Raw genomic sequence first — 20,082 nt, forward strand, 5'->3', positions numbered from 1 at the left:
CCCAGCTACCATTTATTATATAACGCGAAAGCATAACTCGTCTAGCGTGGGCAGGAGAGCGTTGAGTGTGTAATAAGCCAAATGTAGCGTTATGTCCTGTAAGAGAATGGAAACCACAGCAGCCAGTCAGGTTGAAGCGAGGTGCCTACATTAATACCACGGTACGGTGACTTGGTAGATAGCTCATGATGAAGTTGAGACGAGCACGTAATATCAAGGGCGCTGGGAATTGTGATGAAGATTCAAACGTTGCAAGAGAAGCCAAGGGTCAGGAAATTGGGGAAAAGTTCACGACTACGTAAAGGAGTATATATAACACTCGTATAGACTTGTCGTATCTTACTCAAAATCTAAAAGGGGTAATTATGAATAATAATTTAACACTCGTAAAACTAAATTTATATAAATAATAATTAAACGTCAATTCCTACCTCAACGAAAACACATCGTGTCTTAAAAAGTCTAACCTATTAAAATTAGTTTGGAAAATAATTTAAACTTCTCCTGAGAGTCACAAGAAACCCATAGATTCTCCGTGTGGACGACATGTAGAATGTCTTAACGTTAAAGCTTGTAGTACATACAGTGACTCATATGTTCTCAGCTGCAGGATCTCATGACTATTGAATCGTCTTCCATTGTCGAAGTGCAGAGACTGGGAGTAGCTCTGAGGGAACCAAGTGACTAGGTACCCCAAACCTTTCACCTGAGGACGGAAACATGTTCAGCTTTTCTAGGATACTGTACAACTGACAAAGTCCAGAAACTCAGTAACCCTCAGTGTGGCTCGCAATCGTCAGAACCGTTTAGAACGACTTACATTAGTTCACAACTCACAAACGTTCTTGCATCTTACTTCTAAGCAATGTAGCGTGTAAAGCCGTTGCTATGCAACGATCGTGGGATGGGCGGTTATATGAGGACAATTTCTGGGAAACGGCTCGGTAAACACTTTTCCGCGGCAACGGGAAAAACGGGGTGTTGTCTGTGTGGTCCGCGAGGAGGAGTGATAAAGAAACGAACTGGAGCAACCAGTCCAGTTGAGTTCTGCAAGGGAAGGCGAGAAAAGATAGTTCTATAGTTGAGTTGACAGTTGACAAGAGTTCTGATTGGGCGGCTGTGAAGAAAGGATTTGAAGGTGTGAAGCTGAGGAATCTCCACTGTTAGAAGCTGCTGCTAGGGAAAGACTGATGAAGGTTTAGCAGGTGCTTTGATTTATTTGTGAATTGTGGAAATTAGCAATAGCGCTGTAATTGCTTGTAGTTACCAGTCGCTTGTACAAGCTGTCAATAAATCCATTCACTATTCCGAACCCCTTCAATAGTCACACACTCACATATGAAACGTGACATTAATTTGAGGTCACATCGCGAGTTACAGACTCCAAGGCTGTACGAGATGTGCGAATTATATACGAAAGTTTGGTTAGGCAGGAAAGAGAAATATCAACATTAACCTATTTAAAGTAGTAGAAATGTCCTCTAAATATGATTTAAGGCTGTATTATTGGAGAGTTCTATCAGCTTGGGTGTGAAGCCATGTAATTGGGACCGGTACGTGCCTTAAGGAATTATCTCTGAATTTCTCTGAAAGAACTAAGGAAAATTCGAAAAATCTGAATCTATAAAACTGGTCTGTAGGAGTGAAGCACATCGAGTAGCTGCGGCTGGACAATCGGGCCCATTATGGTCCAGCTACTCCACTCGGCATAAAATGGTCCAACTCAGAGATTCCAATTCCGTGTCCCGTCAATGAAATCACATTACCATTGAGAGATATTTACAGCACCGCTTTCGAATTAAAGCTAAAGATTGAAACAAATGGATCCCAATTCTCCCGTTCAGATGTTCAAAGCGTGTGTGCGTCACGCCTCATTTGTGCTTCTAGACGTTGAATCCGTGCACCTTCCGCCTTCTGCCCCAAGCTCGACCTCTGAAATTCTACCCGTCCCCTGCTAGACGTATGACCCGAAGTTGACCTCAACTGAAGCACAGTTTATCCTGTAGATCACTGGGATGGTAACTTGATGGGCCCATAAATCAACAGTGTCATTTTAAGCCATATTTGGCGAAAGTTTGCAAGGATTGATATCTTACGTGGAGTCATTTCTGATGATTTCGTCCAAAACAGAAATTAATTTATTACGTCCAATAATTCTTAAATTTTCTCTATAGCAATTTTATTTTTGTTCGGGACTTCTAAACTTTGTCTGGTTCAGATTTATCTATCTCCAAAGTCATTAGCCTCAATGGTCTAGTATTTATCTCGTCAAATCCATTATATCGTAAACTACAAACCGTAAAGACAATCGAAAGTTACTACAGACGTTATTATCCATCCGTCCGCCTATCTATCTGTCCATATATATATATACATACCTGTCTGTCTGTCTATCTATCTGTCTGTCGGTCTATCTACCTACCTATCTCTCTTATCTGTCTATCTATCTACCTGTCTGTCTGTCTACATATCTTCCTTATCTGTCCGTCCATCCTTCCATCCGCCTATCCAACCGTCTATCTATCTATCTATCTATCTATCTGTCTGTCTGTCTATCTATCTGTCTGTCTATTTATAAATTTATGGCTCTAAAGCCCTTGTGGACCTTAGCCGCTTTTTCAGTCTCTTGATCTCTTTACACAGTCGGTAGGACGCCTTGGACGGAGGATCAGTCAGTCGGAAGGCCGCTACCTACACACAGAAAAATACAAACAGAGAATAAAAGCACACAGGCATCCATGTCTCAAGTAGGATTCGAACCCATGATCCTAGTGATCGAGCGGGAGAAACGGTTCATGCCTTAGACCGCGCGGCACTGTGAAGGGCGGGTGTAGGATTTAGTGCAGCTCATTTTGTCTCTTGGCTCATAGATATTTCTGCCACAGAATAGACGAATACAAAATGCGCTGGTTCAAAAACTATTACTGAGCTTCACAGTGTATAGTCACATTTTAATTACACAGAACCAAATAAACCATCCAGTTTTCAGAATTTGTTGAGATTTTTTTAACACAGCGCTCTCTGCTCTTAACACCATACTGAATCCCCTTAGCGGGGGTATCACTTCTTGCGGAATTTCCGTGACTTCTCATTCGACGTATTCGCAATAACCTGAGTCTGTGCACTGCCAAATATTTCCGCAAAGGGAGAATGTTATGCTCCGTGGCAAGCCCTGCACTTACATTGTGGGAGGGGAGGCTGATAAGAGCTGTGTTTACTAACGGAGCTCGATTCAGATGACTAAACTCACATTTCAGAAGTCCACACATATCTGGAATACTAAGATAATATTGTGACGTGTAAGACGGTACGCGTGACAAGAATGACGGGTTCTAGTTCGGATTATTGGATTTATTGGCACCTTGGTTACAAGTTCTCTTAATCACACTCAAATAGAGCGCTATTGCTGATGCACACAATTTCCAGTTCCCCGCTGCACACGCACTAGGATTCCCAGCCTTCACCAGTCGTCTCCTGGCAACGGATCTCAACGCAGAAACTATAACAGTCTCACTGAATCACACACTCCAAATATCACTGTACTGCCGCACACATAGAGTCTTCTAATTCATACGCAAAGTCTTCATGGACCGATCTGCTGCACTCTTCTGTACTCCTGATTTCAATTCGCTCCTCTAGCTTACGACTGAATTTACGACGCTGAATTCTCTTCTCTTATAAGCCTTCGGCACGGACCACACAGAAACATAGCCTTTATTTTTGTAACGCTTTCACCGAACCATTGCATAGCAACGGTCGCAGCACGGACTCCATAGAAGGCCAGACACGTGATAGTCATCTCGCCAGCTCATTGGTGCGCCGACTGTTACCTACCAAAGAGCTACAAACATGCGTCCTATTGTTGAGCGCGTTTACGTGACGAAAATATTTATCGCGCCGTTGCCTAGCTATACATGTTACAACATAAAGTCAATGCATGAGAATGCAACTAAAAGTTTGGCTGTATCCATAATCCTTGTTAAGCAACGTCGAGCCTAGATAGCCCCTTTCACGGCTGATACTTGATACCTCCAAATAAAAAAAAAACTCAGAAGAAGGGAAAAATTTGACAAAGTTATTCTTTTCTTTTCATCCATTTCGTAACAAATCTGCTGTTATGAGCCGTGTGTTGCTATAAGCAATGAATTATATCCGGGAAGTCCTGCGAGCGATCATCTCGACATTTACGAGTATTTTTCCTCCTTCTTCAAGCAACGGCTGAGGTAGTTCCGAAATTTCAAGTTACTTTTGTATGCATCCATGCAGCTGCTCCGTCGGTTTGAATGCATCAAAAGGAAACTGCTAGTTCTCCAGCTCCTCATATTATTTTCCAAAATATGTAAGTAGCAATTAATGCCATAATAATTCAACGGAAATATTTTACAATTGAAAATTACTATCTAAGGTCAATAAAGTCCTTCCTCGAAGCCCAAGCTAGTGAACACTGATGAGGCCAGCTTCTACGGTAGGAACTGAAGTGCAGAACCACAGATTTGGCATTTCCCACGATTTCCTATCCCTTTCCGTTTATGCTTCAAACTGCTGAAGGAATCAGGAACTGCAATACAGAGACAGAAAGTACTTAACTACAAAAAGGAACGTTATTCAGGCAAATATGATTCTCGATAACATCGCTTTGTTTTCATTACAACTAGATGGATAAAGCCCTAAATAGATTGTCGAGTTTTCTCATTATGATTCGTTGGGACCACACCCAGCAAAACGACGCCCAACATTTCTGGTATAAGGTCAACTTCCGATCCACACACATATACCTGAAGTTCAATTCTCCGCCATATTAGCCCCAAATAGCAGCGCACCAATTAAATAATAATCTTGTCATCATAACCGTTCTTGATAATTTTGTAATTCTTAAGTTAGTCCAGAAATTCCAGACGTTCATGGACCAGAAGGATAATTAGGGTATTTGATACTACACACCAATGGTCTATATTTCTAGCCAGATGAGTCCAACCCAAAATTCACAGCACATTTCTCTAATGTCCATGGTAATATTACCTGCCCATCACAATTAGATAAGCAAATCGCCCATTACCTTCAAGTTTTACAACTAAATTTTGTAACAATATCTTACCTAGATCTATTATATAAGTAGCCGGGAAAGTGTAGAAGGTATAGCGACTGGCTACGGGCTGGACGACCGAGGGGTCGGAGTTCGAGATGCGGTAGGGTAAAAAATTTTCTTTTCTCCACGTTGTCCAGACCGCCTCTGAGGTCCATCCAAATTCCTATCCAATGGGTACCGAAGGTTCTCTCACGGAGGTAAAGCAGCAGGGGCGTGAAGCTGGCCACTCACCTCCAACTAGTGCTGAGGTCAAGAAAATATGGATATATACATCCACTCCTCCATACGCCTTCATGGTGTAGTTCTTAATTCCATAAGCACAGGGACACAAAGTTACCTTTATCTTTTAGATCTATTACATACATGCTATAAGTCCCGCCCATGCCATCATCCTTGATTTACCCACTCTGAGAATATTAATACAAAAGTTGTGAAGACAAACTTCAAACAAGAGGCAACTGAACAAGCGCCTGTCATCGGATGTCAGCTGTTCCCCTTTCCACGAATATTTCTTTGGAACATCAGAAGTCAATATTTTGTATTTGTGGTTCTGAAATATCATTTTGTGTTCCCTCCTGCGAATGAATAGCTAGTAGAAATTAATCAGCCTTTAGAAAGACTGTTTCAGTGCAAGCATGATCATTGGTGATGGTAGCTCGTCAAAACATATGAAGAGCCAGACGCTTTGTGTGAGATCACTCGACAGGACACCCAGGCCCTCAGAGTCGCAACAGCACGACACCAACACCCCGCCCCGCCCCGCCATACTCCTACTTTCATTTCCGAGAGAACGGAATACCGGTCAGTACTTGACCTTATGCAATAACACGTATAACAAAAACACGCATTTTCTTTGGTTGCAAGCCTTGCTAGATACCGTGTTCATGACACAGTTATGAGCCGCTAAAGGTCATAGTTTACGTGACAAAGTTGTAAGCAAAGGAGGCAGACATAGTTCCTGTCCTCAGACCCCTGCAGTCGTAAAGCAGAACAGAATGAGCGTTTGAACTTGACTTACATAGGAATGAGTTCTAATATCCAGGAAATAACTTCGGAAGAAATCTAATTTGTAAAGTACGTAATAATTATGATATTGGGAGAGGCAACGCATTAAAGTGTTCCACATATTTCGTAAATAAGAAATTCACACTCAGTGGTCTTCACGCATGCTAGATCCAAATGTACAGCGCACGCTCTTGTGTCCCATGCCTTTAAAATGCAAAGCCTTTGTCAGTTCATTTTACAGTACATTACATCTCCGCTCTATCATCGCAGTACGGACCAACTTTCAAGTCCACACATAACTATGGGTAGATGTGAAGTTCTTATTTATTTAAATCTGCAGTAATTTCAATGTTATGGATCCCACTGTTGCGTGTTTGAGTGGTTATGACGCGGGTTTGGTCTGGTGAATCGGTGTATTGGAACTTCACTAGTTGTAACAACATTTTCAAGATTAATACAATTATAACACACAAAGTCTTCAATTCACACGTTAAGTCTTCACACGTCTTTTACGAACTACCCGTGGCTATCTCCTCCCGAGAACTGAATTGTCAAGGTTCAAGTCAAAGTCACATTGCGACTGACGGTCAGCCAGTCAGTAAGTCTTGGTGTGGAGCCCCATCTGGGGCTCATGACCATATATTTATTACTGTTTGACAGTTATGATCATGTTTTTGTGGGGCGCACTCTCTGACGAGAGGTCAGGTCTGTCTTTTGTATATGCTGCTGGCCCTTGCCAGTGCAGTATATCTCTAGGTAGAGTCCCTTGGGACTTGTGACCATATTTTACTGTCTCAGATTCGATACTCCCCTTTTCGTCGCCTCCTACGACTCGCAGGGTCACGGTGGAGGTATTCGACCACGCGTCCAAACGGCTTTCGATCTGAATTGCTGGTGTTACTCTCGTTATATGGTCTCCGCACGGACCACGCATAGAGAACACAGCTTATTGTTGCATAAGGAATACCACACAGAGAACAAGTCACGTGATTCCCAGCCAGCGTCCTCATTGGCGCGCTGTTGCCTACCAGAGCGCAATAACATCCGTTCACTGAGACACATCTCCCACTGTTGCAGGTTGACCGTGTTTACAGAGTCGTTGCCTAGAAACACTTTGAGTAAATCCTTTACAATATTATACTATTAACTTAATCATCATTTGTCGCATTCTTGTTTCACTAAATATTTCGGCTAGGCCACATACGTGTATTTATAGAAAATATTAATAACTTTTTGACAGGTCAGTTCTATGTTTCAAGCACAAAATGTGAAAAACATAGAGTGAACACCTAAATATTCAGATGTTTCGGTTGCTGCCTCATGGAGCATGCGATTGGCAGACACAGAATTTTTCCTACTCGTTCAGTCAAGTCCTATGATCCGAACTGGAGTGACGAAGATGAAGGATGGACAGTAACGATATGTGACTGATCATACCCATATGTTTTATAAATAAGTTATAAAATCCGGTGTTCCATCTAAGCTCAAATCCCCCTGAGATGTCAGACACGGCCGAAACTTCAATATTTCTTAAGATATATTGCCAATAAACGTACCCACGAGAGTGCTACATCATGTCAGGTATGCCAATAGACGTAAGGAGAAAACGTTGACTCCTGAGTTATCTAACGAAATTGTGTAAGACAGAGAAGATTAAAATAACGAAAAATTTGTTTATGCAAACCTAAAAGTACGTTGGGAATCTTCATGATCCTCTAGAGATTTGTGTCAATGGTCGGTTATTTTTATCTCCTTCTGTACGCCTAAATACGAGTAGTAAGTCTGAATATCTTTTTACTGAATCGGGTTGAATATTTCAGCAAAGGCGTAATTTGTAATCATATATCCCTCTTTACAATTATCTTCTTCAACTTATTCTATTCCTGTTGCTACCATTTGGAGCATAGGACATTCGTGAAACGTTTCGTTTCATTTCAGTTTCTTAATCTAAGACAGTCGGTAGGACTCCTTTGACGGGGATCAGCCCGTCGCAAGGCTGCTACCTAACACAGACATCCACGATCCCAGTGTTTGGGCGGGCGAAGGCAGTTCATGTCTAAAGGGGCCCATACACGTACAAGCCTGGCTCGCGATTCCGACTCGGCTAGGGTTCCAATGAGCCAAACTCGTCCGTGAATGGATCGCAAAGTTGGGAGTCAGCTCTTGCGTTTGTGGTGAAAATAATTCGAGACCGGCTTCCGAGTCAAGCCCTCCGAGCCGGACTCGCGAGCCAGGCTCGTACTTGTATGGGCCCTTTATAGACAGCGCGGCCACTGTGGTCAGCCCTCCTACATCATTGGAACTAAAGAAGAGCGAAGACATATATTTCTGGTAACATCAGAATGATGTTTTAATATTAATTTCCGTTTCTTTCAGGGAAATTTAGAGGAAAAAGAACAGACGTGTTTATATCTCTGTTCATTAACCGTGTTTCTGCAGTGGACGAGAGCAAAGAGGTGAGTAAGCTACTGTTAAGGCGCGTCCACATTACTCGTGCTCGTGCGTCAGAAGCTTACTGCTGCCGGAAAATCAGGATCTGGAGCTGATATCTGTTGTGAAGAAATGCGAAGGCTTTGTATGCAAATCAGTCTGGGCGTCCACTTCGTCAGCTTCAGATCCTGATTTTCCGGTAGCAGTAAGCTCCTGACGCACGAGCACGAGTAGTGTGGACGCGCCTTAAAAACCGTCTCATTATCTGTGGGTCCTCCACGCGGTGGAAATATTATAGGCAAAGTACAGTGAAACTTTAATGACAAGATCCTGCTTAGCGAAAGCCCGAATAATATTTAATGGGATTACTGGCTTTCAATAAATACAATAGGCCTAACTGAAATTTGTAGTGAGATACTACATGGCATAAAATAGTCCTATTTTGTGAACCCCTCTCGTTGGTGTCTCCACCTTATCGTGGTGAGGGGGTTTGAGTATGCCAAGGACCCTGAGAGCTATACCAGCGGTAGCGTAGCTACTGGCAGGGCCTCCCTTGCTGGACAGGTCAAAAGGGTAGGCATCAGACGAAGAGAGACACCAAAAACCAAAAACTGATGCCGGAAGCAGCGTCATCAGCAGCGACTTGAAGCACAGAACAAATGATGCTCGAGATGGTTCAAGTTCGTATAGCAACAGGCGTGACCAGAGTGGTTTGAACGGCTGTTGTACTGCGATGTGGAAAGCAAATGGAAAAACTACCACATTATCACTTTTCCTGGANGGGGCGATACGTTCCTCCGAAACGTCGGTTAACACCACATATACACGGCGCCAAAGCCCAGAAGACTGCTTTCTTCAAAGTTTAATAAATTCATTCCTCTATACTGAGTAATATCTTTTTGAATGTGGTATCATGTAGTCTGGTAGAGGTCCATTGATATTTCGGAGGAACGTATTGCTTCCATCTTCAGTGTTGTGTCGTGTCGAAAAGTGAAACTGACAAGTAACTAACAAGAATCAGACGAGAGGCCTAGCTCGCTTGCTCGCTCTTCAGTCCCTCCAAAACACTGATGGACTTGTACAGGAATACACGGTGTTACACCCCAGTCACAGTCAGAGTTGTGAGAGCCTCAGATGCAACACGGTGACTCAACACACTTTACACGTCTCCATTCGTCATTGTATGTTTCTGCAATGATATAGTCCTCATTTCTGAAATAAATTATGTCGAATACCGTCTCCTGGGTTGTGGTTCAGTGTAACTCTTGTGTGCGGGCAGCAGCCACCTGCTCACACTGGTTCCTTACTCGCGGACTTATATACCCTGAAGATGGAGGCAATACGTTCCTCCGAAACTTCGGTTTACACAATATCTACACGACATCACATCCCAGAAGACGGCATTCTTCATATTCACCGCCGTGAAAATCTCAAATCTTACATAAATTATATCTTCTAAAATACAAGTCCACATAAACATAAATTTTTACATAACACTGCTAGTTCCAGCAACAGACATTTATATGTTCCCTGTTTATGTTCCCATAATCTTGAGATGTATTGTTAAAAGTTTTAAAACTTTTTTAAATTTATCCTGTCTTTGTTTAAGGTAGAATTTCTAGAGTCATTATTCCTGTGTGCTTTGAAGTATTCAAGCCATTCGGGTTTTGGAACACGAATAATTTTTACTGTATCCAATTTTCATTTTAATACTTTAATATTTAATATTAACTGAAATATTCGCTTCCCGCCCTGAACCAATAAAAAAACGGTACAGAAATACGGTAATGAAATTCCTACATCTTCTAACATACATTTTCTTTAACTCTAACATAATTCTTCTTCTGTAAGCTTCTCCATACATCTTAAATGAACACCATAAACAATGTGAACAATAACATGCCACTTTACCACTTAAGCGGCACATGGAAGGTAGTGCACTGTAACAAATAAGTACTGACTTATGCTTACTAATTAAATTAGCGGCCTCCGTAGTCTAGGGGTAACGTTCCCACCTCATGACTCAAGGTACGCGGGTTCAAAAACCCGGCGGAGGTCGTGGAATTTTTAAGGGCGGAAAAATTCAGGGAACAAGTTGTCCGGGAGGGACTTTAAGCCGTGGGTCCCGTGTCGTAGATTTACGGCACGTAAAAGAACCTCATGTCTCTAGGAGACCTCTAAGCAAAATTAGGCCAAATTTCCCGCCCAACTAGTTTCTAATTCCTCCGGTAGATTGGGGAAGTATCAGGTACCACTGCCAGAGGAGGGGGGATCTCTCTGACAGAAAGGAACTAAAGTATTAGATACCACTGCCAAGTAGAGGGTAGAAACCTTGCTGGCAGAAAGGGACTAGGAACCCCTGCCAGAGGAGGGACGACCTCGCTGACAGAAAGGGACTAACTATTAGATACCACTGCCAGTAAGAGGTTGGAACCTCGCTGGCAGAAAGGGGCTGATAGTAAGCACCAGTACCGGTAGGGTATGGAGACAGTAGAAATTAAAGGGGGACGCACAATGGACCAGTAACCGGTCTAAGTGCATGGGGAAACCCACCCCCTCAATACGGAATACGGAATACTAATTAAATTCATGATAAAAAAAAAGACAACACACATTGTTTCTACTATTAGCGCCTTGGCGCCATATAGTGATAAGAATTATTACTGCAGATAGATCGCTTTATTTGTAAAATCACATAAGGTTCCTATGGAAGAAATAGCGGTTAACTAGATCAGACACTTTACTCATTACTATAACTTGTAATATATTCTGTAAGCCAAAGGAACAGGATAATAGGAAATGAGAGGGAGGGAAGAAGGAAGGATAACATCTTATGCAAAAGCAAGTCATTTCCCCTCATGTATGGGTGGCATTTAGTAGGAAAGAATATGCTTATAAAATAAGGAACCGTGTCAGCAGTCATGGAAAGTAACGGCTTGTGTAGATGTTAACTGGACTGAAGTGACTCGGGCTGAGATCCAGTGATTACATTTATGAACCTACTTCAGGTAACGTAACAGCAGGGATTTCTTGACAGGCTAGTAAATCTCAACCCCTCACGCAAGACCCTTGGTTTATTTAATAAGTTAAGTTGGTAATAACTGTGTTTTATACTAAATCCTTGTAAGGAATAAAATTAATATTCATATACAAGAAGTTTCAGGAAGAAAGAATCGCTTACTTTCTTTATACAGCACGGACCGCATAGAAAACCAAAGAATGGAGGACGCACAGACAGCAAGGTAATCTTGTATGCCTACTTACAAAAATTAAAGGGGGGGGGGATATACAGAGAGTCAACAAGGCGATCTCATAACCATATATCATATTTCTTTTTCCAAAATAAGGAAAGTAGGCTAAAAGCACGAAATGGTTAACGACTGAGTATTATATTTTTCCAAAATCACTGCCATGGAAACATGTAGCTTTCTCAAATTTACGCGGGTTACAGCTGCATTTTCGAAAAATACTGCATCTGATGGATAAAACACAACTCAGTTCACTCTTTTAACTGTATGGAGGAAATGGATGAAGATATGAGAGAAATGATTCACACTTGAATTTCAACGGGCCATTTCACTATAAAAAAATGTATCTAAAGATAACATGCACAATACAGGTTTTCACCTGTCGCAGGCATCATGTTATGCGACGTTTACTGCAGTTCGTGTTCTGTACACCTAGGAAGAGGCTGCAATTACCAAGTCAGATGGGTCACTCCGTGCCCTTTGATAGGCATCTTAGCCCATTAGAGCAACGTACGGCATGTAACATTAATTTGACGCGTCCAAGTTCCCCGTGGGGGTTCTGAACGATGAATTTGCACGAAGTTAGCCTCATCTCATAACACTGCCCCTTCAGATTAGCGAGACACTTTCACTGATGGGCTCACCGAGATTAGACCACGCGGTATATCTATCTATACGGACTCTGTAGGGCAAGAAGCTCGTCCTATACATACACACATCTCTAGGTGTGTGAAAGGGGCAAAAACAGAATAGAACTTCACATTAATATCTTTTTCTTCTATCTGTGAAATATGCAGATGACCTTGTGTTAATGGCTAAGGAAGAAACTGTGCTACAGGGCATGATTGATAGACTAATTGAAATTGGAAGGTGCTATGGCATGGAAATGAATGTGGAGAAAACAAAAGTAATGAAAATTTCGAGACAACCAACCCCAGTCACAATAAAGATAGACCAAAAACAAGTGGAGAATGTGAAATGTTTTAAATATTTGGGTAGCTTGTTAACAGATGATGGAAGGTGTACTTGTGAAATTAAATCCAGGATTGCCATGGCAAAAGCTGCATTTAGCAAGAAGAAGAATCTTTTTACCAGCAAATTGGACTTAAATTTGAGGAAGAAACTAGTGAAATGCTACATTTGGAGCATAGCTCTGTATGGGGCTGAAACATGGACACTTAGGGCAGTAGATCAGAAACATCTGGAAAGTTTCGAAATGTGGTGTTGGAGAAGAATGGAGAAGATCAGTCGTCTTGACAGATTACTGATGATGATGATATATATATATATATTATACACCCAACACGTGACAATATAAATGGATGGATGAGGCTGTTTCTAAGTCCATACTCAAACCAGTATATTCCAAAATTTGGATACTTGAATAAATTCCAATATAATTATAAAAGCAAAGTTGTCCCTGTACTTAACTAACTAAGCACTACGCCATGAAGGCGTATGGGGTAGTGCATGTATAGGCCCACGTTTTCTTGACCTCGGCACTAGTTGGAGGTGTGGACAGCTTAACGCCCCGACCGCTTTACCCCCGAGGAAAGAGCCGCCGGTATCCATTGAATAAGAGGCTGGGTGGATCCCGGAGTCGGTTTGGACATGGAGAAGTAAAATGTCTTGTCTTCACTGGGACTCGAACTCCGACCCCTCGGTCGCCTAGCAAGTAGCTAATCACTATACAGACTGCGCTATCCCGGCTATGAATATAACTGTAGCATATTTTAATATTATGGAAAGCTTTGTCCTAATTTTACTGCGTATTACATCGTTCAATGACGTTGTATCAACTGCTGCTATGCAAGCTCGAATGAAGTATGATAGTGTAATTATGAATAATGAATAAAAATGGATAAGGAAGGAAATGACTGTAGGCTGCATAAAGTTACCTTCCGACAGTTTATGGGTCCGGTTGAGGAAACCCACAAATATTCTGTGAAGAGTTCTGTCTTCTGGGATATAACGCCATTTAGTCCGTTGAAAATCAACTGACGTTTCGGCGGAACATGTCACCTCCACCTTCAGACTATAGTAATATACCAAGCAAGACACCAGCATGAAGGAGAGAGCAATGCTTGCTGAGTTTTTGCTTCGTATATTCTTTGACACTAAACATAGAGGTGAAATATTCCTCTGAAACGTCGGTTGAATTTCAGAGGGTTAAATCTCGTCACCAAAATGCAGGGCAAAATAATGACATAAAGACAGGAAACAGATATTTTGAAAATGTGGCACAGTTCAGATATTTGGGAACAACGATAACAGATCGAAACATGATTCAGGAGGAAATTAAGAGAAGATTGAATTCGGGTAATGCTTGTACCATTCAGTCCAGAACTTTTTGTCTTATCGTCTGCTGTTCAGAAACATAAAAATTAGAATATACAAAACTATAATTTTGCCTATGGTTCTGTATGGGTGTGAAACTTGGTCTCTGACATTAAGGGAGGAACATAGACTGAGAGTGTTTGAGAACAGGGTGTTGAGGAGAATATTTTGACCGAAGAGAGATGAAGTGATGGGAGGCTGGAGAAAACTGCAAAATGAGGAGCTTCATAACTTGTACTCTTCTCCAAGTATAATTAGAATGATCAAATCAAAGAGGATGAGGTGGACAGGGCATGTAGCACGAATTGGGGAGGCAAGGAATGCATATAGGATATTGGTGGGAAAGCCAGAAGAAAAGAGACCACTTGGAAGACCAAGGCGTAGGTGGGTGGGCAATATTAGAATGGATCTTAGAGAGATAGGATGGGATGGTATGGATTGGATTGATCTGGTTCGGGATAGGGGCCAGTGGAGGACTCTTGTGAACACGGTAATTAACCTTCGGGTTCCATAAAATGCTGGGAAACTTCTTGAGTAGCTGCAGAATTGGCGGCTCCTCCAGAAGGGCTCAGCTCCATGAGTAAGTAAGAATAAGTAAATATCTCAGAAGACAGAAATATTCACAATCAAAACTGTTAGAATCTAAAATCCTACATACATAAAATAGTTTGCTTCAGTTAGGAGATGAGAAATAATACAGAAATTAATATAACTTATTCCTTGCTTGTTACCACTTGATAAAGTATAATTCTTGATATTGTGTGTATGCGTGTGCTTCACTGCTAGCACGTGCCTGTGATTTGGTAGCTGCTGCTCTTGTATATTCCACTGCAACAATAAATTTGACATCTGCCATACAGTACCGGCCTAACAGAAGAGGAAATTAACGTAACACTTCAAATATAGTGTGACGGAGGAGGGGGGCGGGTCTGTTAATTTTGTGTGACTGTAGTGGGAGGAGTATAACGCAGACTGTAATATACATGTCACTGATTTGATTGGATCATTAAACTATGCATTTGTTTCAGGAGATTTCACTGGATGTGTTCATGTACGTGTACTGGGAGGATCTGAGAGTCTTCATTGACGGTGAGGTTAACAAATCAGATGAATACGTGGAGATCACGTGGGAAGATCGCCACAACTTCTGGATTCCTGACCTTTACATTCGACAGCTTCGTGATATGAAAGTGTTGTCGCTCTTCCAAGAAATGACTTCCATTCGACTATACCGGAACAACACTTTGAGGGTTAGCATCGGGTGAGTAGCGGCACTGTTCAACTGTAACTCGCTCTGGCGACTGTTCGTCATACCGACAGATTCCATTATTTTGAAACAATGAAACCAGGCTTATGATATCACCTTGTCCCCTGTGTGCCCCATTAACGCCTGAAAACCGGAATAGTGGAGCCAGAAAAGATGGTCGTTGCTAGGCAACGGCTCGGTAAGCATTTTACAGCGGAAAAGAATACACAGAAAACGTTAGAAGTACTGTTCGACGCGATGTTTTCCATGCGGTCAGTGTCGTATGAAATAATATGTAGTGAAAGGAAAGCCGGTGATTAATTCCCCCAGAACTTCTTGTTGCTTCTAATACTAGTCTAACTAGGGGGCTTCTGAATACTAAGCTAGTACGCTGAATAATAAGCAACCGGGTTCGATCCCAGATGTCACCACTATTATTAAAAATACAAAATGTAAGTGTAACGACAACCAGTCACGTGACTGCGAAGGCCAACTCGTTAATTTTTGGGATCCGAGGTTCTCATAGAAGTGGTTATGAAGATTTCTGTCTTCTGAGATATAGCGCCATGTAGTCCGTTGAAAGTCAAATGACTTTTCGGAGGAACTTGTCGCCTCCGTCTTCAGAGCTGAAGTGCGATATCGATTTGTCTTCAACGGTGAACATGGTGTTATATCTCAGAAAGTACAACTATCCACATCCCGAATTTTGGTTCAGGTCAAAGAAACAGACCTTAGACAACGGATACTGTGCGGTCACAGAGATATAGGTAGGCAATTTCAAAGAGGTTATGAGTCGCAAGAGCCATGAGGCTGGGGCGTAAAGAGCAGAAGAAGAAGAAGAAGAATAGAATGAACAATGCGCAACATAATAAGAGTAAAATAAGTCAATCCTTATAACAGACTTCCTTCTATCTCTCTGTGATTCTACGGCCCTTTGTTGGACCTTGGCTGCTTTTCCAGTTCCTTGATCTTTTTACACAGTCGGTAGGACCCCTTGGACAAGGGATCAGTCCGTCGCATGGCCGCTACCTGTACACAGGACAGCACAGACACACAATAAAAGCACACACAGGCATCAATGCCTCGAGTAGGATTAGAACCCACGATCCCAGTGTTCGAACGGGCGAAGGCCACCGTGATCGACATTACAGGCTTCGGGCAACCAAAGTATTCAAACACACAAACTCCGTGATTTTAGCCCACAAGCGAACTATACCGACCGCTGCTTGTCGGCGAAGTTCTTGTCAACTTTAGCGGATAGAGGGTGACGCGTGGTCAGCGCAACGAATCCCCACGGCTGTTAATCTCTGTTTTATAGACATCAGCCGCTATTTCGTTGAAATATCTCCTCAATTATCCTCACAAGGCTGAGTGGACCGCGTTCCAGACCCACTACTTTTCAGAAAATCTGGTAACGCCGGGATTCGAACCCGGACCTCTGGTAAATATTAAGCGACACTATATTCATAACATCTATGAAGAGCACCGCGAATATACCTCAACCTCCCTTCTGGTAAATCCGTCACTTACAGAATCGGCTGTACCATCTCACTCTTAACGACACTGCAGTAAATAGAAATTTAAGTTATTAACGGAAGTTTTCCATTATGGCTTAGCTTATCGTAATTTTAAGGAGTGGAAAAAAAAACATTTTCCATAAATCAACATATGCTGTCACGTATTAAAATGGTGGCGGTCATTGCTATCTATACGAGCCTGTCGTGTGTGTAAAAGTATTGCTATATATAGAACAGTATATCAGTGGCCATTAGCTGATTACTTCTGCAGGGGTACCCTACTTGTTACTCCTACTGCAATTAATTTAGAGGGAGCAGGTCGGAACGTACAGATTGTCCAGACTGTAACGCCCAGTCGCTGTCTGCTTCCGAATAACTGCTGCAGCCCTGTTACAAATGAAACTAGAATTGCGATAAACGCACCCCAGTCCAATTTCCTCCTGTCAGTTCACAAAGTACAGATCAAAGATGCAGTAGTGTCGGCAATTCTGGTGGTGGTCTTCGAAGTACTTCATCAATTACTCGCGAACTTTACTTCAGCGATTATTTCCCTATTCATAATTTCTTGGTGTAGTTAGGTTGCTCATTCTTCACGAAAACTAGTGCTGTTATAGAACTCGGAGTTTCACCAGTGTCACCAGAGAAACCCTGATGTTATTATAAGCCACTTCAATCCAACTCAAAATCTCATGACGTAGTTCCGTAGGATATATTTTAACCTTTTTGAACCGAAATATTTTGATATATTAGTGGAAATTCAAGATGAAATTCAACAGACAATCAATCCTTTCTTATCTTAAACCCTTGCCCCACTTGTTACTCTCCTCTGTCCCTTTCAAAACGTTATCTTGTTTTCCGTTAAAAAGTGAACTAAGTCACCGACTGAAAAGCCGTCAGTTGTGCAGCTACTCACGAATTTCCCAGCATTTATGAAGTCCGAATGTTCATTACCGTGTTCACAAGAGCCCTCCACTGGTCCTTTCCCTGAGCCAGATCAATCCAGTCCATATTATTCCATCCTATTTCTCTAAGATCTATTTTAAAATTATCCACCCACCTATGCCTTGGTCTTCCCAGTGGTCTCTTCCCTTCTAGCTTCCCCCCAAATATCCTATATGCATTCCTCTTCTCACCAATTCGTGCTGGATGTTCTGCCCATCACATCCTCCTTGACTCGATCATTGTAATTATACTTGGCGAAGAGTACAAGTTATGAAGCTCCTCATTATGCAGTTTTCTCCAACCTCCTGTCACTTCATCTCTCTTCGGGCAAAATATTCTCCTCAGCACCCTGTTCTCAAACACCCTCAGTCTATGTTCCTCCCTTAATGTCAGAGATCAAGTCTCAAACCGATACAGAATTACGGCCAAAATTATAATTTTGTGAATTAAAATTTTTGTGTTTTTATACAGCGTACGATAAGACAAAGGGACAAATATTACAACCCACCAAGCCTGCCTGATTATGCTTGAATTTCAGAAAGGTGAGACTGCTTCTAAAATTGGTTTGATTTTAAGAATGTCACACAGAAACCGACACATTCTTCTACAATTATTTCTTTTAACATATGAAAAATGATCACACTACATTTCAATGCTTCCGTCGTAGGATTGTGGACCTGTGTCCGATATTAAATTTCAACGCTAAGTTCTGAATATCGGCTTCAATATGTCAGAGGACCTGAAAGTGTTCGTACTGTATGTTCTCCCTTCAACATCTGTGCAGTTCATGTCGACTTGATCAATTAGCTTTTGAGTCTTACCTTCTCACGCGTGATACAAAATCTTGCTGTAATAGCTCCCCTTACTTACGGTCCTAACAGCTGTACAAGACTGCTGTGTTCACTCGTAACACAAATTCAGGAAAGTGGCAACATCATTATTTTCCAAAACTTAGCGGAAGCTATTTTAAATCTGTGACACATCCGCTAATATTTCTTCCTTCGAAGCTAATTATATAACATTCGTACGCACAGCATTAAAACTTAGGGGGCCCGAATCTTTCGACACGCGACCTTCGTCTTTCTCATGGGCTCTATTTAAGTTACGATGATTGCTAAAACGTTTCTTTTCCTCAGATATATAGACAGAGGCTGAGGTTGCAGCGGTATTTTTATTGTAAGATTTGAGGTTTTCACGGCGATGACTGTGATACCGTATTTACGCATGTATAGGCCGCACATTTTTTGCCAAATTTCAAGAGGAAAACTGGGGTGCGGTTTATATTCGAAATATTCGAAATCACACTTCATTTAAAAAAATATATAATCATAATTAGTAATACAGGGTGTAATACTCCTGAAATAATATTCCAAGAAAATTATTTTTCTGTAATTTCTGTCTGAAAATTGTGCTGCGGCCTATACACGCACGCGGCCTATACATGCTTAAATACGGTACTTTCCTCCGAAACGTCGGTTGACACATTATCTACACGGCGCCACATCCCAGAAGACTGTTTTCTTCAGTATTTTTGTTTATTTGATTAATTAGCTATTTGTATATTAATATCAAGATTCCAAAACATTACTGCTTAAGTCTACTCGGCAATTTAAAAATCCCATTCAATCACGCGCTTAAACAGAGGCTCAAAATACACTCGTCATCTGTCTCCGATGACTCGCTGTGACCCGTAGTAGAGGGAATTTCTAGGTTCCTGATTAGTACAGTGTACATTTCCTGACATATATGCTACAAGCCATGCCGTCATCAGTGTAATTAAGAGTAAGAAATTCTAACTAGAGCTCTGTAGGTTTATACTTCACCTGGTATCTCATAATCGCCTCTCATTCTCTGCGTATATACGTTCACAACAAATTTCGCATGTGGTTTCAGAAATGTATCATGGGTCTTTGAACATCACATCGACCGAGCAAGGATGTAATATTATGGTATGTTAACTGGCTTGCATCATTTGAATGAAAACGTTGCAACAGTGTGTTTAGAAAAGTTTACTCGGGTGCAAATCGTAACAACTTCTTCGCCAATAAACTAACAAGTATTGTTGGCATCGAGGTCATATAAACGGAAACAATAGACTAGTATAATATAGAAGTTGTCATTATTTGCCATATAAAATGCTGAGTGGCCGTATCCACTTGACTTCAGTAAAAATTTTAAACGTTTCAAAAGGGATAATTCTGATCTCAATCTCAACAAATTCATCAAAGCGACTGTTAATTCTGGTATCATAGTGATATAAAGGAAAACAAT

General features: G+C 41.6%; 1 protein-coding gene across 1 annotated transcript in view; it reads left to right on the forward strand.

Moving 5' to 3' along the window:
• The window catches only part of LOC111866613 (glycine receptor subunit alpha-4), an 87,623-nt gene that overhangs the window by 37,712 nt on the left and 29,829 nt on the right, over positions 1-20,082 (forward strand). The window contains exons 3-4 of the mRNA XM_023855734.2: positions 8,468-8,547; positions 15,135-15,367. Coding sequence (XP_023711502.1) covers positions 8,468-8,547; positions 15,135-15,367 — 313 coding nt within the window. The remainder of the gene's footprint in view (positions 1-8,467; positions 8,548-15,134; positions 15,368-20,082) is intronic.

The sequence above is a fragment of the Cryptotermes secundus genome, unplaced genomic scaffold (genome assembly GCF_002891405.2).
Source record: "Cryptotermes secundus unplaced genomic scaffold, Csec_1.0 scaffold885, whole genome shotgun sequence".
NCBI classification, from domain to species: domain Eukaryota; kingdom Metazoa; phylum Arthropoda; class Insecta; order Blattodea; family Kalotermitidae; genus Cryptotermes; species Cryptotermes secundus.